Here is a 25,353-nt window from a genome sequence, read left to right as displayed (position 1 = left end):
CCATAAACGTCCTTTGGGGGCTTCCCCCTCAGAGAAGACGAGTTGTCAAGGGCTGATCTACCATCCTGCTTTACAGTCTCTGGTTTTAATGGCTTGGCTATTGAAAGCCAGGTACTATAAGGGATAGAGGTCTGTCTGGATCAGTGATCCCTACTATGGTGAAGGCAAGGAAGTCCTCTTCCAGTAAGATGTACCCATCGTACCTGGAAAGCGTACATTTCTTGGTGTGAATCGATTGGCGCTCATCCTTCGGTCCTATTCTGTGGCTTGGACCTTAACCTTTCTTCAACAGGGCGTTGATCAGAAATTGGCCTCGAGTACCATCAAGGGCCAGGCATCTGCCCTGACAATCTTCTTTCAGTGACCCCCCTAGCCACACACTCTTTAGTTTGTACCTTCATTCAAGGGGTTCAACATGTGGCTCCCCCTGTACGATCTCTTTTGCTGCCATGGGATTTAAATTTAGTACGTTCGGTTGTCCAGAAACCTTCATTTGAGAATATTCGGGAGATTGCCTTGCCTACGTTATCCCAGAAGGTGACATTCTTGGTGGATAATACTTCAGCTCGCAGGGTATCGAAATTGGCGGCATTATCCTGTCACAGTCCCTATTTAGTGGTCCAAGTTTGCAAGGCAGCCACTTGGTCGTTGGTGCATACCTACACAAAATTCTTTAAGGTAGATACTTTGGCATCTGCGGGTTTCTTTTGGCCAAAAAAGTTTTCCTGGCTGCTGTTTAAGAGGGGGCTGTTCCCTCTTGAGGGGTGTTTTTCTTTAAACTTTTTTTTTTTTTTTCAAATGGGGCTCCTGTGACCAAGTTAAGGCTCCTGTGTCCTGGTTAAGGGCTCTTATGTTTAGCTTTTATTTTCCCCACCCCTCATTTTTCCTTTGGACGTCTCAGTAGTTATGATTTATGCAGAGCTGTGTCTGTCGATGAACGAAAGCGAAAATGGGATTTTTGTACTTACCGTAAAATCCATTTCTCTGAGTTCATCGACCGACATCGCACCCAACCCTCTATGGCGTTCTGATACTTCTAATACTGCTTGAAACTATACTGATTACCTAGAGCAGAGGGGGGGGGGTTGGGGGTTATATACTAGCAGAGGACGGCCCATGGGTATAGCCAGGTTTTTTTTGTTCTGCCTAGTCCTACTCCTGGAACTGGCAATATAACCTAATAGTTATGATTTATGGAGCGCTATGTCCGTCAATGAACTCTGAGAAATGGATTTTACGGTAAGTACAAAAATCTCTAGTTTTTGCCCCATGATTTGTGCAAATGTTTATCAAAACCATATTTTTGTTAAAAATACACTAATATCATTATTGGTGGATACAAACACCGCAAAACTCACAAACGTCCTGCAAATTTCCTGCTGAATATAAAAAGCTAAAACTGTATTGATTTGAGTTAATAAGAAATATTTGTAAATTTCAAATTGTACCTATTTGCGAAATGGTGAAAATGGAAGGTATGCTAAACTGTAGGCAATCTGCTCTTAAAATGTGGAGGTTTAAACTTAACCGCTTGCCAACCATATAACTTGCATATCTAGTACATGATCTGCACTCCCGCTGGCCCGGCAGTACTGTGATTTGATCTAGCACTGATCAGGCTTCAGGTCCAGGCCAATGATTAGGCCGAACATTACTGCTAAATTCCCATCAGACTCTGCCCACCCAGCTTCACAACTTTTCGGCTGCTGCGCTGTCTGTGTGACCGCTACATTGGCGACAGGGAGCTCTGCAGTATTGAGGACATAGTGTCTGTATGAACACTCATCTCCTCAGTGCTCCACCACACGTGGGACTTGCCCCAAGTTTACAACAGGTACTTAAGTATGTTGCCTTCACAAACATTTGGCATGCAGAGGCACATAAGAATTCTAAAGAATGTCTTATTAAAAATGGAGCTATTGATGGCAAGATTTCTTGTTAAGTGGATTATAAAGTCAGAATTTTTATAAATTTCATCATATTTTAGTAAAAGTAATGTTATGTTACTTTTTTTTTTTTTTTATCAGTGATTTAGCAGTTGCAGGTTTTAAATATTTGTTAGTAATCATAGAATGTTTTTCTAATATAGTTTGGTTTATGATTTTGTTTTGAATAACAATATCCTAATGAGTTGAAATCTCACACTTGTTTTAATGTCCCTTTTCTGTCCCTCAGGTAGAGCTCCAGTGTGAATGTGGAAGGAGGAAAGAGAATGTGGTTTGCACAGTTGCTTCCTCTGCCTATCAAAGGTTCATATCTAAGATTTTACTCTTTCTTTCTTACATAAATCTTGTATGTCGCTTAAAGATAAACTGTCAAGAAATATGAATTGCATTTTTGCTGACCACCTCATTGAGGATGCTCATTCCCTGGCTGTCATTCTGACCCTTATTTCCAGCATATTTGTTTGAGATCTGTGACTCAAAAGTAGCCACACAGCCAGGCATCTAGCATTTTCGGTAGTAAACTAGCAATGGCAGTATCCACACCTCTTTCATGAAAATTTTTTATTTCAAAGTGAATTTTTTTTCTCATCGGATACTACTGCTGTAGCCACAAAAGGCTGGTAGAGATGGGCTTCCTGTTCGAGTCGAACCTAAGTTCGACTCGGACACAGCCCATTCGCCCGTTTCCCGAATGGGGAACAAATAGGCTTCTTCGCGGGAGCTTAGAGTTCCCGCATCCATAATGCACTGCTCACTGACAGTGCATTGTGATTGGCCAACGCATGTCATCTGTGCCCCCCGACCCTCCTGAACTATATACCAGGCCCCATGCCCTCAACAATGGGGGGGGGGTGCTCTGCCCAACAACCCTGGGCTGTGGTTGTGGAGGTCTGCGAGGGGGGAGGCTTATCGGAATCTGGAAGCCCCCCTTTATAAGGGGGCCCCCAGATCCCACCCCCCCCATGTGATTGGATATCGGGTACATCGTATCCCTACCCATTCCCTGCTTCTCAAGACGCCTCCTGCGCTAATGAGCTGTTTGAGTTTGACAGCTCTTTTATAGGAATCTGACGTCAAGAGCTCCCCATAATGCACTGCTCAGGTGCAGCAAATAAATTACATGACGTCGTGTAATTTTATTCACTGCACCTGAGCAGTGGATTATGGGGCGCTTGTGACGTCAGATCCCTATAAAAGAGCTGTCAAACTCAAACAGCTCATTAGCGCGGGAGGCATCTTAAGAAACAGGAGCTTCTTTTTGTCGGTTGCGGGCGATGTGATCATCAGGGTACACTATTGTTAAAGCGGGCTTCTAGGTTCCGATAAGCCTCCCCCCCCGCAGACCCCCACAACCACAGCCCACAATTGTCAGGAAGAACCTCCCTGTCCCCATCAACATGAGCCCCCTGTCTCTCCCCCCTGCCCCAAAGCACCCACCCCCTCCCATGTTGAGGGCATGTGGCCTCGTATGGTTCAGCCAGACTGTGTGCTCGGATAAGGGTTTGGTATGGATTTTAGGGAGAACCCCACGCCGTTTTTGTTTTTTTTTATTTTTGGTTTTTTTTTTATTATTATTTATCTATACTGCTGGGAGCCGACAATACATTACAGCCACGAGCAAGTTTAAATCACATTTTTTCCTTTTAGAAATGTCAGTATTGCTGTAGCGGGCACTTTATAGACACATTAAGGGGATCCCCCAGGCACGATATTTATTTAAAGGAATTTTTCATTTTTATTGTTTCAGGTTTCCAGGTCCCCATACACTTTTATGGGCCAATACCTTGCATTTAAGCCTTTAAAATTAGGACTTTTGATTTTTCATGTCCGTGTCCCATAGACTTTTATTGAGTTTGCATGTTCGCTAGAACATTTCCCCTGTTCGAGATGTTCTGGTGCGAACCGAACAGGGGGGGTGTTCGGCTCATCAATCAAGGCTGGTACACACTGGCTGAATATTGGCCAGTTTAGCAGAATGTCTGGCTTCTGTCGATCGCGCAGTCTAGAAAACCAGCCGGCATCCGATAAGCGCTTGTAGCGGGGAGATGGCTGTTCTAACATCGCACAGTTAGTACAGCAAGCTCCTTTCAATTTTTTTTTTTTTTTTTTTTTCAGCCCACTGGATAAAAATAAAAAAATCTGAGAAGCGCTATTAACCACTTTATGACCGCCCACCATAGATATATTGCAGCAGGCAGCCGCTCCTGGGCAAAGTGATGTAGGTATACGTCGCTTGCTCTCAGGAGGCTAGGAGACGAGGGCGCGCCGCCAGCAGCGTGCTCCCGCTCATCAGCGGGGGAAGCCGATGCGTATGACATCCGTGATCGTTCCCGGCTGAGGGAGAAGAACGGTCAGCTGTTGTAAACACAGCTGACCGTTTTTCTCCCTGCAATGATCCTAGAGCCCATGTGATCTCTATGGTCATTTCAGAAGCCCCGCCCCCACAGTTAGAAACACTTCCCTAGGCTCACATTTAACCCCTTGATCACCCATAATGTTAACCCCTTCCCTGCCAGTGTCATTACAGTAACTGTACATATTTTTAGCACTGATTACTGTAGTAATGTCACTGGTCCCCGCAAAAGTCAGGGGTCCGATCTGTCTGCCGCAATGTCGCAGTCCGGCAAAAAAATTGCAGATTGCCGCCATTACTAGTAAAAAAAAAAAAAAAAGAAAAAAGAAAATTACATAAATCTTTCCCGTAGTTAGTAGATGCGATAACTTTTGCGCAAACCAATCAAAATACGCTTATTGCGATTTTTTTTTTTTTTTACCAAAAATATGTAGCAGAGAACAAATTGGCCTAAAATGTTAAAAAATGTTGATTCATATAGCAGAATGTGAAAAATATATATATATATTTTATTTTTTTTTCAAAATTGTCGCTTTTTTGTTTATAGCGCAAAAAATAAAAATCTCACAGGTGATCAAATACCACCAAAAGAAAGCTCTATTTGTGGCAAAAAAAGGACATCAATTTTATTTGGGTACAGTTGTCCGTTAAAGTAACACAGTGCCGAATCGCAAAATAGGGCCTGGTCATTAAAGGGGCAAATCCTTCCGGTCTTAAAGTGGTTAACCAGTTGCTTACTGATATACATATATAAACGTCTTGTCAGCAATTCTTTATTACAAGATCATGGCTGCAGCCACGGTCTTAAAACCGTCCTTTTCTGCTAGCTATAGGTTGTTTTTCAAAAGTTATCTGGGCAGTTTTACAGCCCCCTGATCACTTTCAGCGCTATGAAGGAATGGCCTCCCTCTTGCTGCCACCAGTGGTGGTTCCCAGCCTCTCCTAATACTCTGGGACAGGTTTACTTGACCGAACAACTTTTTTTTTAGATTTTAACAAAACATTGTGTATTCTATTGCGTTTGTGTGCACTAAGATTTATTTTGGTGTATTTTTTCTTGAAAATTGGCATTTGATAAATAGCTGCACAACTATCATATGATGTACAACATTGCAAGCATAATTTTATTCACCGGTGGTCTCTGCTTTCAGAAAATGTACACTCATTTTATTAGGTACACCTGTTCAATTACTTGGTAACACAAATTGCTAATCAGCTAATGGCATGGCAGCAACTGAATGCATTCAGGCATCTAGACGTAGTGAAGACAACTTTCTGATGTTCAAACTGAGTATCAGAAAGTGGAAGAGGGGTTTTTAAGAGACTTTGAACATGGCATTGTTGTTGGCAGAGTATTTCAAAAACTGCTGATCTACTGGGATTTTCACACACAGCCATCTCTAGGGTTTACAGAGAATGGCCTGAAAAAGAAAAAATATCCAGTGATCGGCAGTTTGTGTGGACGAAAATGCTTGTTATAACCAAGGTATACAGAATATCATCTCTGAACGCACAACACATCTTGAAGCGGATGGGCTACAGCAGCAGGAGACCGCACCGGGTGCCACTCCGTTCAGCTAAGAACAGGAACCTGTGGCTACAGTTCACACAGGCTCACCAAAATTGGACAATAGAAAATTGGAAAAACGTTGCCTGGTCCGATGAGTCTCGCTTTTCAGCTGCGACATTCAGATGGTTGGCATAAACATGAAAGCATGGATCCATCCTGCCTTGATCTTAACGGTTCAGGCTGCTGGTGTTGGTTGTGTAATGCTGTGGGGGATATTTTCTTTGCACACTTTGGGCTCCTTAGTACCATTTGAGCATAGTTTAAATGCCACAGTCTACCTTAGTATTATTGGTGACCATATCCATCCCTTTATGACTACAGTGTACCCATCTTCTGATGGCTCCTTCCAGCAGGATAATGCATGTTACAAAGCTCAGATCATCTCAAACTTGTTTCTTAAACATGATAATGAGTTCATTGTACTCCAATGGCCTCCACAGTCACCAGATCTCAATCCAATAGAGCACCTTTGGGATGTGGTGGAACGGAAGATTCACATAATGGATGTGCAGCCGACAAATCTGCAGCAACTGTGTGATGCTATCATGTCAATATGGACCAAAATCTCTGAGGAATGTTTCCAACACCTTGTTGAATCTATGCCACAAACAATTAAGGCAGTTCTGGCTGCAAAAGGGGGTCCAACCCGGTACTAGCAAGGTGTAACTAATAAAGTGGCTGGCGAGTGTATAATGTTTTTTCTAGCAGCAAATGCTGAGTCTAACATGTGAAAAATTGCCCTAGCCAGCAAATGGCTAAAAATGAATAAACTTGGGGGGGGGGGGCAGTAAAAGTACCAAGTCACTTGACCTGTCAGTTTTATAACCCCCAGTCTTCTAATTTTTGGTGTTCTCTCTGCCACGATAAGTACAAAGAGCTCTATGGCACACTGCAGGTTGTGTTTTTTTATGTGATCTAAAATGCAGGCTATGGTTTATTAACATTGCGGTATGTAAAAGAGAATAAATAGCAATATCCGCTCCCTGTTATAAAAAGATAAAAAAACAGTAAATAAACCTCGCGCTTGTGGTATGACCATAAACTAAATGGTGTAATTTAAAGTGCCTGTGCAAAAAAGCTGCTAGCTGCAAATTAAAGTGCATGTGCCTTTTAAGTAAATGTAATATCCGTGTTGCAGCGCTGCTCAACCTACAAATGTAAACTTGTGCACGTATTGTGTGATCCACATATTTATTTGCACTTTGCACGAATTTATAATATTTGCACAAGTTTACATTTGTATGTTGAGCAGCGCTGCAACAAGTGAGCCGAAGTGTTTTCAGGAGGCATGTTTTCAATATTACAGATATTGCTTATCTATCGTGTCCTTTATCCCTTGTTGCTATTGATTTCTAAAATAACCAGATAAACTGAGTTTTAGATGTGTCCTATTTCCTACCATTCCTTATTGTCGTCAATTAAACTTGAACATCTCTAATGAATATGAATGGATTAATAAGCTTTAATTATCAAATACAATTTATGACTGACTTTACACACGTGTTGTCTAAAAAGCTAAAATTAAAGGGAAGTGAATATTGAGGGATTTCACTTCTTACCCATTAACTTTTTGTTTTGTAGAATAGCAGCTATATCTATGGCAGCAAAGCTCTCTGAAATGCAACTGGGGGATTCAGTGGATATTGGAAAACTTGTCACCAAAAAGGAAATGAAGCAAACAAGGTAAGGCAATGTGTTTGTCTTATCAATACAAGAAGACCCAGAATTTGCCGATAAGGACTTTTCCTTTAGCTTTCCTGTTCTGTATGCTTGTTCTGGGTCAGTGACTTACAGTATTGAAGCAGGAAACTTAGCATGACAGCCAGGGCACTAGCCCTTCCAAAGCAGCTGATTTATTTAAAAGGTGCTGGTTGATTTTGGATCACACAGCGACCACAGTATCTATGGGCACTGCCACGTGTGAGTGGACAGGCTGATCTCCAGACAACAAAAAAAGGCTATTGGCAGCTTTTCATTCTCAACACAGATTGCTGTTCCTCACAGTAAGGCAAGTATCACTTTGTAGATATGAGTTCAGTTTGAAATTTTAAACTGACAAAAATTAGTTGGTTGCCTCTAGAAGCTGACTGGATTGACACAGTGTGCTGAGCAGAACCTTACCAAAGGATAGACGAGAAAGGAATATGGACCAATCACGACACACTTTGGTCAGGTTCTGTACACATATGTCAGTTTTAGTTTTTTTTTCTTGTTGTTTTTTGTCCAGGGGAATGTGTATGACATTTCAGGGATTTAGATTGGATGAGATTGGATTCAGTGTTTCTTTATTGTACATCATGGGACACAGCAGGTTATAATCATAACTACGTAGGTTATGCACCTTCATATAAGTGAACGGACACTGGCAGATCAATCAAACAGGAAGTCCTCCCCTATCAATTACCCCTCCTTTTCAGGAAATACCTTTGTTTTTTCCCAGTGTCTGTAAGGTGATGGTCAGTGATGTGCTGCACGTGCTGTTGGAGCATGTATGAAGGTCGTAAAATGGTTCTTCTGTAGATCAAGGACTGAAATCGGATTCATTCAAAGGGTGGTTGGCTAAAATGGATAGCACTTGAGCCTTGTTGGATAGGAGAGAAGAATCCTCAAGGTTTGGCTGTAATGCAGCCTTACGGCGTTGGACCCTGCGTAATGGAACCCTGTGCAGTGTTTGTTCTGACCAAGTTGTTTTCCAGCAGGGTGCTATACCAGGGTCCAGGAGAGTGAACCCCAGATTAAGGGGGAACGAGTCCTTGAAGGTCTTTTGTGATAGAGCCCACTGTGATGGGTGAAGGTTGGACTTCTGTTATGATTCAAAGTCCTAAGGCAGGAGAATGGTAAGTTTGCATATGCAGTGTTTCTTTGAAAAAAAAAAGAGAGAAAATCTGACTGTGCTCATTTTCCTGGTGGCTACTTGGGGCAGTGTCCAGTTTGGTCTGGCTAGCCAGGCTGTATGTGTTTCAGCAGGTGTATTGAGCTACAGTTTTCTCCTCCAGCCACTAAAGGGTGCAGGGCCGCTCTGTATAGCCTACTTTTGTGCAGTGGAGGCAGGAAGTGGAAGGGCGGAAATTTTTCTTATGGTTGAAGGCACACATGGCCTGAAGGGTCAGTAAGGCTCCTGAGAAACGGCAGGGACATGGAGAAGTATATGACTGGATGATGTGGGAGTACTACCTATGGCGAACTACATGACAATACAGGAGACGAGTATACGTTGCATTAGTCTGTATAATCCTGAGGGGTTTGTACAACTTTTCTGTTACACCCCTGCATGGGTATCAGTGCATTTAAAGGAGTTGTCTCCAGAGTAGCTTGCATTGATCTGCAGGAACTTGCATTTAGGCTGCACTGAGGTGGCATAGAGGCTGCATTTAGGGTGCGCTTGTTGCGTATGTACTTGGCTAGTCCTACAAAGCTAGTATGGGGGCTAAGTGCGGTTAATTTTACCATAGTCCTTAGTTAAAACAATACGGTTCTAGAAAGCGGGGAAGGTGCAGCATAGTATCACATTATTGCATGCATACCTGTATAATTGTAGAACTGCCTCCCTGTATAATTGCATTTCTGCATGGCTACATAGCTATGTAGGGGCATAAGGGCATCATTGCATACTACATGAACTGCATACTTGCGTAAACTGCATACCTGTATACTTCATAAACTGCGTATCTTTGTGCCTGCATACTTGCATAATTGCATAGTTGTAGACCAACATGGCTATGGACTTGTATCTCTGCAAGACTGCATAGTCAGGTTTTGACAATAGATTTTCTACATTATTTGCTTGTTATACCCTCTGGTGGTGATCTGGCGGTGTTCGTGTCTCCCGATAGACCAGTGGTGTTAGATGTACCTGAGCCACTGTGTTTGTCTGGCATTACAGTGAATCCTGATGCATTAGAATGTCATTAGGAGATTTTAGCAGCTGCATTACCATGAACGCACCTTTTCTTGGCTGTTCTCTGAGCCTAAGCTGTATCAAGCCTGGTTAGTACTTGAATGTAAGACTGCCTGGCAATACCATTGGCTGTAAGCTTTCCCCCTCCATGGTGAGGGATGCATCTGAGACTGCTGTGTTTTGAGCGTATCTCGGGCCAAAGGATGCTAGGGCATGGTTTGCTCTGTCTTTAGGTTGACTTCAGCGAAAACCTGGTAGGTTAATTACCCCTGTTTGGGACCTCCTGGGTCCGCCGCAGAGTTATTAGCCCTTTGCCTTGCATTTCTCTTGAAGCAGACGTTATGGACTTGTTATTGAAAAAAAGGCGACCATAGCGGCTCCAAAACCAAATGGGGGACATAAGGTCTATCTTGGTTCTCAAGGTACTAAACAAATTCTGACGTCCTTTTGTTTTAGATGGAATCGGTTTGATCAGTGATGTCCTTTCTACAAGAGGTAAATTTCAGGGGTCTATAGTCCTCAATGACCCATATCTTCATGTGCCACTTTTTCCAGGCTCATCAGAGTTTTCTGTGATTGCAGTAGAAAAAAATTGCCGTTTTCGTTTTGTGGCACTGCCCTTTAGGCTGGTCACAGCCCCCCGAGGGTTCATAAACCTCCTAGCCCCGGTGCTGGAATTGCTGAGGACACAAAGGTCATCAATCTCGGGATGCCTCAATGATGTTTGCTCTGGGAGCAGTCTGTTCTAGGTTTAAAGCGAGCTATAAGAAGCAAAAGGTATCCTTCATGCGTCTCTGCGTGAGGAAAGGGTATCTTTGTCGAAGCAAAATAAACAAAGTTCTGCCGCACTAATAATAATAATATAAACCACATTAATAGAGTGAAATAAATTATATAAATTATAAGTCCGTTGAAAATGTTCATAGATGAAAACCATCCCAATCAAAGGGGACATCCATCGCTGTGTAATGAGGAGTGTGAGAAAGCTTATTTCTCTATCGCTCATTGACAGACGTAGTCCTCGGTGATACAGCACCTTCGGTTATGTTGCCTCCACAGGAGCAGGACTAGACAGGAAATTAAAAAGCTCTGGCCACACCCTAGGGGCAGTCCCAGAGGGTATATCCTCTCTCTCTCTGCCTCAGCAAATCAGTTATTTTCTGTCTAGTTAGGAGTAAGGACCTAGATACCTTGCTGGGATCTTCGGTCCTGGCAAGATTTTTTCTTAAAAGATTTTTTAGACAGCTTTTTTTCTCCAGTGTTCCTGTGAGATCTTCAAGCAAGAAAGCTGAACTGGGCGACGGGCTGGATGTTGAGATCCGGTGGTCACCCCAGTTCAGCCTACGAGCGCGTGCAGGCCATAGCTCCGCGCTGGGTCGGCCGCGACAAAGTCCCATTAAGGGACTGACCCCGCGAGTTAAACGTCTCGCTGAAACGCCAAAGACCATGAGTCACGGCGTCCGTATTGGTCGACAGCCCTCCCGCCCCGGTGGAGAGGGGTACTGTCAGGAGTTGGTGCCCGCCTGGTTCCGGTATGGTGAGTAGTGTGTGCCCCCTTTTCCCCTGACGGGTCTTGTGGTGAACGCGGGCCCCTCTCTGTATGGTAAGATAGAGTCCCCCTCTATCCTATAACATGACACAGATCCCCCTACTTTGAGTGTGATTTTATGTGCAAAAAGCCAGGAGGCTTGGTTTGGGAGCTAACAATCTAATTGTATACATGTTTAAAAGATTGTAATTAGTGGCATTCTGGGAATCTTACTGTGATAAGAATAAGGTACCTACCAGTCAGAAGCCACGGACATGTAGACTGCCTTCCTAAATCAGATCTCCAGCTATAAGCAGGCCTCCCGAACGGCCATGCGGTCCGCCAGGGCCGGTACCGCCAACCACGCCAAATCCCCATGCAGAGAGAGTGTTGTGTGCCCTGCAGCACACCGCTATTCAGTACAGGCCGCCGCCATTTTTTTTGCTGGATCGCACGAGCCTCCATTTTGGCGTAGCCTCGTGTCTCCAGCATGGGGGCGGCCATGTTTGAGATGATCCAAACACCTCGTGGAGCTAGGGGAGGCGCCGGAAGGCGTGCAGAGGGGCGGAGCCGCCTCCTTTCTTCCTGGGCAGCCAGCCAAAAGACTTCCTGTTTGTCAAGACAGCGCTGTAACCTGTTGCAGTTAAACTCTGAGCATCAAGTGGTGAGCCTGGGGGTCTATCTCTCTCCTCTCTCTCGATCGATAGGGATCCCTAGCAGGTAACACTAAGGGGCTTTTGTGGCGCTGGGGGTCTGAAAAAAAAAAAAAAAAAAAAGTTTTTTATTTTTGAATTATATTATCTAGGAAGTGACTGGAATTATCATGGACCCTGCCACACATATTCCCCCACCTGTTTCCCTCGAGGGGGCCACGGGACCCGCCGGTGCACAGAGTGTAGAGGCATTTACAGCAATTTTGGAGTCTATGGTGGCTCGGGTGGAGGCGGCCTGTCAGGGACGGGGGTCAAGGAAGCGACCCCCGCCTACCCCTATACTATCTGACACCTCTGACTCAGATTCAGAGATGGTCACTGCAGTTGCAGGTCCCTCTGCAAGGGCTGTTACCTCAGGTAAAGCTCCCTCAGACAGTGAGGAGGACGTTTCTTCTCCCGCTATAATTCAGGAAGAAGCATTGGTGGACGCACTAGTTGTGGCAGTGCAGGAAACCTTAAAACTTGAGGTTTTACCGGCAGAGGCAACTGAAACAGAGATTCCTTTTGGTACTAACAAGCCCATCAAAACGGTGAAGGTTTTTCCTGTACCCAAGTGTTTTGGTAATAAGATTAAAGGAGAATGGGAGCATTCTAAACGTACCTTTACTATTTCCAAGCGTATTGCTAGACGCTATCCGTTTGAGGAATCCATCATTAAGAAATGGACGGTACCACCAGTGGTGGATCCACCTATTTCCAGGCTGAATAAAGCCACGGTTATCCCAGTGGAGGACACTTCGTCCTTTAAGGATCCAGTGGATCGAAAGATGGAAGCAGAGTCCATCTTCTCTCTGATAGGGTCAGCATTTAGACCAGTAATTGTTATTGGTCTAGTTTCCCAGACACTTACGGAATGGGCGAGAATGGTACGCCAAGACCTTAGGGGAAAAGATATTCCCCAGGAGACATCTGATTTGATGGAACAGATTATACAAGGGCTACAGTTTATCTGTAGCCCTGGACACTACTCCCCTATTAGGGCATGCATCTATGTCAGCGGTCATCCTCAGACGTGTGCTGTGGTTAAAATGCTGGTCAGCTGACCTAGGTTCCAAAAAGACCTTGACAAATCTCCCCTTTCAGGGGAATCGTCTATTTGGGGCCAACCTAGATGAAATCATTAAGGATGCCACTGGGGGCAAAAGCACTTTTTTGCCACAGGCTGCTAAAGCTAAGGGACCTCGCAACAAGCGAGGACCTTTCTTTACCGCCCATAAAGGGCGCCCGGCTGGAACAAGCGGGAAAGGCAAGACTCCTCTAGGAGGGTTCAAGAAGGGCTGGTCGGACAAACAGAGGACCAACCCAGCCAAACCCGAAGCAAAGGAGTACACAGCCTGAAGGTGCGCCCCCACCCGGTTTCAGGGTGGGGGGACGTTTTCACCGGTATTCAGGACATTAGATCGAGCATCAACCACTACTACCGGTGCGATTCTTCCCTTCCAACATTTAAGTACTACAGGAAGCGGTAGTTACCGTTCCCTGAATAGATCTTTTCCTTTACCTTTTCCTAAGATTAGTCCCTATGCCTCACAGGAATTGGATCTGGTTGACCAGACAGGCCAAGAAGCCTCTAGTCGGGTGACTTCGGTCCCTGAGGTTCAACCAGAAAAGATCACCCTTCCTGATAACAATCAGGTATCTGATAAATGTGTGGGAACAGAAAACGACCAGACTTTCTCGGATGGTCGGGGCCAGATACCTCTAGGGACGCCTGGTTCAGATCCAATCAGCGCCAGTAGTCCTAGAAATTCTAGGCTGGCCTCGTCAAGCCGGCCTGGCCGACTTGGACATGCTAGTTGCAGACGTTCCGTGGGAACTTCGTCTCAGGGAGTGTCTGTGGTCTCAAGGACCAATTTACCATCGTGCTTTATAGTCGCTGGTTTTAATGGCCTGGCCATTGAGACCTAAGTACTGAAGGACAGAGGTTTGTCTACTTCAGTCATTCCTACCCTTATTAAAGCAAGGAAAGCGACTTCCAGCAAGGTCTATTATCACACATGGAAGACTTATATTGCATGGTGCGAATCTTTAGGATTTCCTCCACGTACCTATTCGGTGACTCGAATATTGGCTTTTTTGCAACAAGGGGTTGAGCAGAAGCTAGCCTTGAGCACCATCAAGGGTCAAGTTTCAGCATTAGCAATCTTCTTTCAGAAACCTTTAGCTACCAAGTCCTTGGTGCGGAATTTCATCCAGGGGGTGCGGCACCTGGCTCCACCAGTCCGCGCGCCCTTACCGCCCTGGGATCTTAATTTGGTTTTGTCGGTTCTACAGAAACCTCCCTTTGAAAACATCAGGGAGATTCCCTTGCTTACTTTATCCCAGAAGGTGGCCTTCTTGGTGGCTATCACTTCTGCTCGCAGGGTGTCAGAACTGGCTGCATTATCATGCCAGTCCCCATACCTAGTGATTCATAGGGATAAGGTAGTACTTCATCCTAAGCCATCTTTTCTTCCTAAGGTGGTTTCAGATTTTCATCTGAATGAAGATATTGTACTACCTTCCTTGTGTCCTCAGCCCAAGCATCATCGGGAACATGCGTTGCATTCCTTAGATGTGGTTCGGGCAATCAGGGTATACCTGAAAGCTACGGAATCATTCCGTAAGACGGATTCACTTTTTGTGATCACGGATGGCCCCAGAAAGGGTTTGCCTGCATCTGCCGCGACCATTGCCAAATGGATTAGACAGACGGTGGTACAGGCTTATTCTATTAAGGGTCAGAGTCCTCCGTTCCCTGTTAGGGCGCACTCCACTCGAGCGCTCAGTACTTCCTGGGCCTTTCGCCATCAGGCGTCAGTGGTCCAGGTATGTAAGGCGGCCACCTGGTCGTCGGTACATACCTTTACAAAATTCTATAAAATTGATGTGACGGCATCGGCGGATGCCTCATTTGGCCGCAAGGTTTTGCAGGCCGCAATTTGAGGAGACCGGTGGTCTACCTCGAGGGTTTTTTTCTGTTTGAAAAAAAAAAAAAAATTTCTCTTTTTTGTTGAGTCTCATCATTAAGGATGAGCATTGTAAACTTCTAGTTGGCACCGGTTGGGCCTTCTAGATTGGGATTTGATTTTCATTTTCCCACCCCTCATTTGTGATACTGCTCTGGGACGTCCCGAAGGTGCTGTATCACCGAGGACTACGTCTGTCAATGAGCGATAGAGAAAAATGGATTTTTGTAAAATCTTACCGTAAAATCCTTTTCTCTTAGCTCATTGACAGACGTAGTCCCCGCCCCTCTGTTTTTTGAGTTGGGTTGGGTTAAAATCTCTAAAGACTGCTTTTTCACATAACTGATTTGCTGAGGCAGAGAGAGAGAGGATATACCCTCTGGGACTGCCCCTAGGGTGTGGCCAGAGCTTTTTAATTTCCTGTCTAGTCCTGCTCCTGTGGAGGCAACATAACCGAAGGTGCTGTATCACCGAGGACTACGTCTGTCAATGAGCTAAGAGAAAAGGATTTTACGGTAAGATTTTACAAAAATCCATTTTTTTTCACTACGTGGGCCATCACCAGTAGTTGGGTGGACTTTTACCAGAATTTTTGGACTCTATTACGGAGACAGATAGGCCTGCAAACAACATCCCAGTATTCAGTGCTGAGACCGAGATGGTTACGTCTGATTCTCATGATACCTCCGGTTCCTCAGGATTCTATTGGATATATGGCCATGGTGATGGTAGTACAAGATTCTCCATAGAATCAAAACGGATATGCCCACATAGCGTGAATCCATAAAACACATTTTCTTTTTCGTTCATTGACAGACACAGCTCCATATCTTCTTTGGCCCGTGAGTTATGCTGCTCTTCCTAGGAGTAGGACACTAGGTGAAAAAAGGGTTAACAAAAGTTAACAAAGCTTAACTATGCCTATGGGGCAGTCCCATGAGGTATACCCCCACTTCTTGCTCTAGGATCTCAGTTTTTTTCTGCCTAGTCAGGAGTAAGGATGTAGCTCCTTGCTGGGATCTCTGGTCCTGGTATTTTTTTCCTTTTAAACTGAATTTTTTTTTTCTTTTTATTATTTTCTGTTCCTGTGACAACTGCAATCAATTTGGTTACTGTGAGAACTGCGAGAACTGCAATCAACTGCCATACTGGGCGATGGACTGGATATCCTAAATCCTTAGGGTCTTCCCAGTCTGGCTAGGCTCCGCACTACGCTAGGCTCTTAGCCGCGATATAGTCCCACTGGACGGGGACTCGCCTGTGAGTGAAACCCCTCACGAGGACGCACACAACCTGGTCTCGGCCTGAGTCACAGCGTACCTTTAGCCCGCATCACCCCCCATTCCAAGATGGGGAGTTGGTCTGCCCTGAGTGGTGCCCACCCGGTTCCATGTTGTGGTAACTAATGTCCCCCTTTCTCCCTTTGTGGTCCCTCAGGGTGGACATGGACTCCTCCTTGGGATGATCGGATCCCCGGGTTCCCTTCCATTCCCCCCAGCCTCTCCAACAGTCAGTGTTTTTTTGGCCACAACCTAACCCCACTTCCACCCCGGTGGAGGTGGTTGTTGCTGAGTGGGCTGTCTGGATCACACACAGGGGTCCTTGAGCAAGTTCCCAGCCCCTGGGGGTTCGTGACTGGGGCAGGAATGTCCTCTGGGCTCCCTGCAGTGGTTATTGGGCTGGGGGGGAGCGGATGTCTCATTATCCGCAGGTCTGCGCCTCCCATGCCTGGATGGGGCCCGAAATTTTAGTCTGCGGCTTTGCGACCTACTTGTGGCTGTCCGTGTGCCTGACCGAGCTGATGATATAGCGGACAGCACTGCAGATGGATACGTGCTTTGCGAGGCCAGATAAAGCCAAAAATTGAGGCCGCGGCCTACTTGCAGCTGTCCGTATGCCTGGCCAGGATGTCTGAGCTGCTGATATGGTGGACGGTGCTGTCGACAGATGCGCGCCTCCTGTGGCCGAGTCAGGCAGAAAGTTAGGGCCGTTGCTTTGCGGCCTACTCGAGGCTGACAGAGCTGGCTGTCCAAGTGACTGAACAAGCTATCCAAGCTTTTAATCGAGCTGTCCGAGCTGCTGATTAAGCTTACAGAGCTGCTGGCCGACTCGCGACTCATGCTGCCGGATCGGGCCCCCGAATTTAGGCCGCGGCTTTGTGGTATATTCGTGGCTGTCTGTCTGAGCTGATGACCGGGCTGTTCGGGCTGCTGACCGGGTTAATGGCGTGGCAGACAGGTTGATGGTGTGGCAGACGGGTGTCCCCCACCCCTTCAGGGGGTGGACATGTGGCCTTGATCCAGGGGGGCTGCATTTTTTTAGCGAAGTGAAGCAGCCATTATTGTGTAGTGTACTCTGCCTGCACGTCTGCATCACGGCGGGCCCCTTCTTCCCCCTTTCTAGGGAGCGAAGTCCTATTATGTGCTCTATGGAGGGGAGACCCTTAGGTCTAATAGGTGGTCCTTTTGTGGACCTTTAGCCAGCATCTCCTTGGGGGACTATGGTCAGCGACCTCCCCTGCTTGTTATGCTCTCAGGGTGAGCTTAGCATATAGCGACTCTACTGGGTCTGCGTCCACGCACTTCGGATGCTCTGACGGTGAGGATGATTCCTCTTTTACTGCGCATGCAAGGGCGCTGGTGGATGCACCGATTGTATCGGTGGAGGAAAACTTTAAACATGGGGAGGCAGCTTCTGCAGCGTCAGAGGTGCTGGTCTCCTTGGGGCCTGCTGATCCCCCAAAAGCGGCAAAGGTATTTCCCGCCTACTGTGACAAAATTGTCGCGAGTCAGCACAGTTGTTCTTAACGCAATATGGTGGTGGCTAAGCGTTTTCGATACAGTATGCCTTGAAGAGTCTGAGTACGTGGGCAGTTTTACCTGTGGCTCAGGTCTCCAGGCTGAATTATTCTGCCCTATTTCCGGTGGAGGAGTCTCCGGTTTTTAAAAGTTCCTTTTGACGGATGAGCCGAGACTTTGGTCCGTCACGTTTTGGAGGGGGAACAGATTCCTCCTGCTTTTGCAGAGCTGGTAGACTAGTTGGTCCAGGGGTTGCAGTTAGTCTGTGATGCCTCTCTGGATGCTGCTCCCTTAGTCTTTGGGCTGTCTGTGACAGCAATGATCCTTTCGGCGCATGATATGTTTAAAATGCTGTTCTGCGGACCAGACATTCCAGGTGGCCTTATGTGATCTTCCCTTTGTGAGGAATCGTCTGTTTGGAGCTTCACTGAAAAGACGACCTCCGGAGGTTCCATGAGCACCTAATCTGGTATGCAAGTTCTTCCAGACCTGCAGACAAACACCCCTTCTGCCTGAAGGGGCACTTTCACCCGTATCGGGGTGGGGGGGACGTCTTTGTCCCCCCCCCCCCCCACCCCGGTTTCTGGACCCGTGGATCTCACTGATTCAAGACAAGTGGGTCCACAAGCTGATTTGGTCCAGCTTCAAGATCAAGTTTTCGATCTTCTCCTCTTGAGAGGTTCTTTCCTTCCAACCTGGGTTTTTTTCACCAGACCGCCTGCGAGGTCTCTTCGGGGCGGTGCAAGACTTGCTAGTATGAGGGGTTTCGGTCTCAGATCTGGGAAGGTTTGTTTCATGTTTGCATGTCCCAGGAAGGAAAGCGAGGTTGGTCCAATCTTGGACCTCGAAGCTCTGAACCGCTTTGTATGGGTACAGATTTTTCTAATGGAGTTCATTAATACGATAGTGGCATCCATACATTAGGGGGATCCTCTGGCCTCTATCGATAGTAAGAACACTTGCCTTCATATTCTGATATGTCGGTCATCCGCGCTTCCTCCGCTTGCTGTGGGCAAGAGGTTTTGCCTCAACCCCTCTGGTTTTCGCAAGTCTTGGCCCCGGTGTTGGCATTGACATGCCAGCTGGGAATTGCGATACTGGAGTACCTAGATGATCTTCTGTGACCAGAGTCTCCGACTGCTCTGAAGGGCAACCTGGAGATTACTGTGGGGACTCTGCAGGAGTTTGATTGGAAATTCAATTTCCAGGTATTGACTCTGGTTCTGTCCACCTAGTTGGACTATCTGGGTCTGTTCTGGCATCGGCCTCAGCATGGGTGTTACTCCCATGGGACGAGTTTCAAAAATCTGTCCACAGGAGACCTCTGCAAAGAGAGATTCTTGCCATGTGGCGCAATAATCCACAGGCTCTATACAATCTGATCCTGTTGAGCTGGGGTACAAGAGGGTCCCTCATTTATTGGCTTCGCTCCCCGAGGCTTCGACAGGGTAAATCTTCTTTTCTCTGTACTGGATGGTGGTCACCACGTATGCCAGCCTGTCCGAGTGGGATGGCGTTTTTTTTGGCACGGTTAGTGCTCTGGGGGTCTGGACTCTGGAAGAATCTAGACTACCGATCAATATACTGGACATTCCTCTGGAGGTGTTTCATCAGTTGTGTCTCCGGTGGGGAACTCCTGAGGTGGTCCTGTTGGCCTCTCGTCTCAACAGGAAGGTGTTTTGGTTTGTGGCACGGTCTCGGGATCCTCTACCCGACGCCACAGATGCACTGGTGGCTTCTTTGTGTCCAGTTTTGTCTGATATACGTCTTTCCTCTTCTAGAACTTCTGCCTCGAGCCTACACAGGAGTCTTGGCAGAAGGGAGTATGGCCATCCTAGTGGCTCCAGACTGGCTACGCCGGTCTTGGTATGCAGATCTGATATGGTTGGTCGCCGATGCTCCTTGGAGACTTCCTCTTAGAGGAGATCTGTTGGCTCAAGAGCCGCTCTACAGTCGCTGGCTTTTAACGGCTTGGCTGTCAGAAGCCAGGTTCTGAAGGCTTGGGGGTTGTCTGAATCTGTGATTTCCATGCTGCTGTAAGCTAGTAAATCTACTTCTAGGTAGATTTACCATCACGTTTGAAGAGGGTACTTTGCAGATGTGAATCTCTTTTTCGGTGACTGACCAACGAGGTGTGGAGCAGCGTCTGGCCTCTGGTACCACCGAGGGCCAGGTTCAGTCTTGGCGGTTTTCTTTCATCCTCCTTTTGGCTATGTTTTCTGTGATTCGCACCCTTGTTCGCGGGGTTCACCACTTGACTCCCCCAGTGCGGTCTCCATTGCCCTTGTGGGATCGCCGCCTGGTGCTTTCGGTTCTTCAGTAACCGCTGTTGGAAAATATTCACGAGATTCTTCTGCATACATGTCCCAGAAAGGTAGTCTTCTTGGTGGCTTTTTCTTCTGCACATAAGGTGTTGGAGCTCGGAGCTTGTCTTGTCGTTCACCTTACTTGGTGGTTCACAGAGATAAAGTGGTGCTTCGGCTCTGCCAGTTGCTCCTTCCTAAAGTCGTTTCTAGTATCCATTTACATAAAAGCCTAAGCACCCTAAAGAGCTTGATTTACGTTCTTTAGATGTGGCTCGGGCAATCAGGGTGTACCTGATGACGACTGAGTCATTCCGAAACTCCGGTTCCCTATTTGTCCTTATGGCTGGACCTGTTAGGGGGCTGGCTGCGTGTGATGCGACCATTTCCAGATGGATAGGCAGGCGGTGGTGCAGGCCTATTCCATTAAGGCTGGCCATACATGATACAATTTTCTTTCAGATTTCTGTCAGATTTTCTTGAAATTTACCTTCAAGTATGTAGTACAAAGGCCTGCCTAATTGGATACAAGTGAATGTGTTGTTTAGCTTTGACCTCACATTATGTGGTTTGTGGTAGATCTGACAGAAAATTGTACAACAAAAGTTGAACATGTATGGCCAGCCTAAGGGTCAGGATCCTCCTTTCACTGTTTTGGCACATTTTACGTGGGCACTTGGTGCCTCTTGGGACTTCAGTCATCAGGTGTCGGTGGTGCAGGTTTGCAAGGCGGCCACCTGGTCTTGAGTGCACATTTTCATAAAATTTTATAAGGCCGATGTGTTGGCATCTGCGGATGCCTCTTTTTGGCTGCAAGGGTTTGTAGGCCGCTGTTGGAGAGGATTAGTCCTCTGAGGGTGTACTTTTTTGTCAGTTGAGCTCAAGTTGATCCTGGTTGAGCTCCTGTTTTTCCTGGTTGGCTACGTTTAGCCTTTGGGAAGTATATTTATTGGTGTGTTCTTCCTACCCCTCATGTTGACACTGCTTTGGGACGTTCCACAGGTCAAAGATAATAGGGTCTGGCAATGAACGAAAGGGAAAACCTGGATTTTTTTCTTACTGTAAAATCCAGGTTTGTCCTGCCAGAAGAGCCCAGAAAGGGCAGGCGGCATCCAGGTCAACTATTTCTCACTGGATCTGCCAGTTATTTATTCAAGCCTATGTTTTAAAAAGCAAAGTCTTTCTGGGGAGAGCGTACTCTACCAAGAGTGTGAGGGCAGCTTGGGCTAATTGCCATCAGGTGTTAGTGGCTCAGGTTTGCAAGGCCACTACATGGTCTTTGGGTTCATACATTCACAGGGTTTTACCAGGTGGATGTCAGAGTCGCTGAGGATACTGCCTTTGGCCGCAGTCCATTATAAGCAGCAAAGTAGGTTCTTTGGGATTGATGGTGGTGGGTATTGTTGTCTCCCGCACCCCTCAGGTTTTATTATTGTGGTACATCCCACATGTCCCAATAATTTTTAATCCTACAGCTTTATTGATCTAACTTGCAGGGGAAGGGGTTGAGAGAGGTGCCAAGCCAAGTTTAGTGTAGTATTGTTTATTAGATGAGAGTAAAATTTTAAAAGCAAATTGTGCACTCACAAGTTGTCCAGTGAAACAAGCATGTAAGGCTGACAGATTGTCAGAGCGAATGAGCCCAGATGTAGGCAGCAGGCGCCGCTTGTCAGTCTCAGCCACGACTTTGAGAGTGGCGAGTTTGGAAGACGCATGCCATACCAAAAATTTAGTATATTTCTTGTTGGCAGTAGCAAACACCTCTTCCATCCGCATGATGTAATTTAATTCCGTTACCCATTCCCTAATGGTGGGTGTAATGGGAGACTTTCAGTGTCAAGGAATCAGGGCTCGACCTGCCAAAATAAAGTAGAACAGATCTTTTTTTTTATTCCCTTAATTTAATTGGGAAAACTGGACAAGAGTGTTACCCCTGGAGTTTATGACCATGGCCTGCCCTTCACCAGACTACCCAGCTAAAATATGCAAAATGGAGACTAGGATCCATGTCTTTCCCTAGTAAAAGCACCTCCCACAGTTTAGTAAAACACTGGTTAGGCGCACAGTTTATTTTACCCTTAAATCGCCCCGGATGTTAACCCCTTCCCAGACAGTGTCATTAGTTCAGTGACTGTGCATATTTTTAGTACTGATCACTGTATTAGTGTCACTGGTTCCCAAAAAGTGTTGGAAGTGTCAGAATGTCTGCCGCAATATCACATTCCCGCAATAGGTCGCTGATCGCCTCCAATACTAGTAAAAAAAAAAAAAAAAAATTAAGGAAAATAAAAATATCCCATAGTTGGTAGACGCTATAAAGTTTGCACAAACAAATAAATATACATTTATTGGGATTATTCAAACAAAAATATGTAGCCAAATACATATTGGCCTAAATTGAAAAAATATCAAAAGAAATTTGATCTCTTCAATTTTATTTTTATATATATATATATATATATATAATATGTGTGTGTGTGTGTTATAGCAGAAAGTGAAAATATATATATATATATATATATATATATATATATATATATATATATATATATATATATATATATTATATATTATTTTTTTTTTCAAATTTGCAAAAACGCAGAGGTGATCAAATACCACCAAAAAAATGCTCTATTTGTGGAGGATAAAGGACATCATTTATTTGTGTACAGTGTTACACGGCCGCTCAGTTGTCAACGGAATGCCGTATCGCAAAAAATTACTTGGTCATGAATGGGGTAAATCTACCGGAGGTTAAGTGGTTAATTACAAATATGTAAGCGAGTATTATTCAACAAAAAATTGGCGAAGGCGCCTAGCCCTTTAAAAAAGATATTAAAACCTGCTGCCCCTTTAATTGTTTAAAACAATAAATAAGTATATATAATGGGTAAAAAGGCGCTGGTAATCTTTTGCTGGATATAAATACTATGGTATCACGTATTTTATAAAAAATAGTATAAAATAGTATGACAAAATATATAAAAAAAATATACGTGCTTGTACAAAGTGCAAATGTGGTTAATACATATCAAGGTGCTTACTAGTGCTAAAATTACAGGTGCTGGCTTTTATTAGTGCACAAGTTATATAAATATATTGTTATTTAGTTAGTGCAACAAGCAAAAAAGTGCTTACTGGTGCATAAATCTAATATATTTAAAGTGCAAGTGCTGACGTTGATTTTACAAAAGTTATTATAAATCAAAAAAGTGCTTGCTGGTGTATCCACAAATAAATTAAATCTCATGTAATTAAATTATAACAATATTAGTGCTCAAAAGCATGTGAAAAGGCCTGATGACGCACAAGAGCGAAATGCATTGTGGTCATTGCTAAACCCGGAAACAGGAACGTAGGCATTCGTAGCAGTGGCTGGGACGCACGCCGACCGCCGCAAACAAAACGGGGAAAAGGAGATACAGGAGGGTGCTGCAGATCCCCTGAAGATATCTTCCCAATACCCGTACGATTTGTACTGCCGAATTGCCCAGTGCCAGGAGGGCACAACAAATAGTAAGAGGCAAATTGTTATCCTATAGTGTATTTTTTATTTGAATAAACAATATTTCACTATTGGAGGCTATTTTTCCATATCTTTAAATGTGCGGACTATATGGTCCATTACGAGTAACGTAGGAGCAGGATATTCAAGGAACCGAGGAGAGGTCTGATCCACCCAGTTAAAGGGATCACAGGCGTTGGGGTTCTTGTGACCTGTCGGAAGCTGGTAAGAGGCCACGTGTGATAAACCCCAGCACCTGGAGCACTTTAAAAGGAAATAATCAAAGATTATAAAAGCACAATTTGGTTGCACGAATCGCTCAGAATTTTAGAGACACTTTTTTCACATGCTTTTGAGCACTAATATTGTTATAATTTAATTACATGAGATTTAATTTATTTGTGGATACACCAGCAAGCACTTTTTTGATTTATAATAACTTTTGTAAAATCAACGTCAGCACTTGCACTTTAAATATATTAGATTTATGCACCAGTAAGCACTTTTTTGCTTGTTGCACTAACTAAATTAACAATATATTTATATAACTTGTGCACTAGTAAAAGCCAGCACCTGTGATTTTAGCACTAGTAAGCACCTTGATATGTATTAACCACATTTGCACTTTGTACAAGCACGTATATTTTTTTATATATTTTGTCATACTATTTTATACTATTTTTTTTATAAAATACGTGATACCATAGTATTTATATCCAGCAAAAGATTACCAGCGCCTTTTTACCCATTATATAAGCGAGTATTATTACTTTACTAGACTTGCAATCCCTGATCCTGTTTAGTGGAATTATGTTTTCTCTATCGCTCATTGACAGACGTAGTCCTCGGTGATACAGCACCTTCGGGTTATGTTGCCTCCACAGGAGTAGGACTAGACAGGAAATAAAATGCTCTGGCCACACCCTAGGGGCAGTCCCCGAGGTTATATCCTCTCTCTCTCTCTCTGCCACAGCAAATCAGTTTTTTTCTGTCTAGTCAGGAGTAAGGACCTAGATACCTTGCTGGGATCTTCGGTCCTGGCAGGATTTTTTTTTCTTAAAAAGATTTTTTTAGACAGCTTTTTTCTCCAGTGTTCCTGTGAGATCTTCAAGCAAGAAAGCTGAACTGGGCGACGGGCTGGATGTTGAGATCCGGTGGTCACCCCAGTTCAGCCTACGAGCGCGTGCAGGCCATAGCTCCGCGCTGGGTCGGCCACGACATAGTCCCACTGGAGGGACTGACCCCGCGAGTTAAACGTCCCGCTGAAACGCCAAGGACCATGAGTCACGGCGTCCGTATTGGTCGACAGCCCTCCCGCCCCGGTGGAGAGGGGTACTGTCAGGAGTTGGTGCCCGCCTGGTTCCGGTATGGTGAGTAGCATGTTCCCCCTTTTCCCCTGACGGGTCTTGTGGTGAACGCGGGCCCCTCTCTGTATGGTAAGGATGAGTTCCCCTCTATCCTATAACATGGCACAGATCCCCCTACTTTGAGTGTGATTTTATGTGCAAAAAGCCAGGAGGCTTGGTTTGGGAGCTGACAATCTAATTGTAAACATGTTAAAAAAGATTGTAATTAGTGGCAGTAGGGGTATCTTACTGTGATAATATAAGTATCCTACCAGTCAGTAGCCACGGACATGTAGACTGCTTTCCTAGTCAAGTCTCCAGCGATAGCAGGCCTTCCGAACGGCCATGCGGTCCGCCAGGGCCGGTACCGCCGACCAGGCTAAATCCCCATGTAGAGAAGGTGTTGTGATGCTCTGCAGTCACGCGGCTATTCGGTACTAACTGC

The 25,353-nt window shown here is 45.3% G+C and overlaps 1 protein-coding gene across 1 annotated transcript in view; it reads left to right on the top strand.

Annotated features, from left to right (window-relative positions):
• The window catches only part of NFX1 (nuclear transcription factor, X-box binding 1), a 176,914-nt gene that overhangs the window by 137,529 nt on the left and 14,032 nt on the right, over positions 1-25,353 (top strand). Inside the window, exons 17-18 of the mRNA XM_082259382.1 lie at positions 2,176-2,249; positions 7,451-7,552. Of these exons, the coding sequence (XP_082115508.1) occupies positions 2,176-2,249; positions 7,451-7,552 (176 nt within the window). The remainder of the gene's footprint in view (positions 1-2,175; positions 2,250-7,450; positions 7,553-25,353) is intronic.

The sequence above is a fragment of the Pelophylax lessonae genome (genome assembly GCF_965119305.1).
Source record: "Pelophylax lessonae genome assembly, chromosome: 5".
NCBI classification, from domain to species: domain Eukaryota; kingdom Metazoa; phylum Chordata; class Amphibia; order Anura; family Ranidae; genus Pelophylax; species Pelophylax lessonae.
Note: the sequence above shows the minus strand (reverse complement) of the source record. Positions and strands in the feature narration are given on the sequence as shown.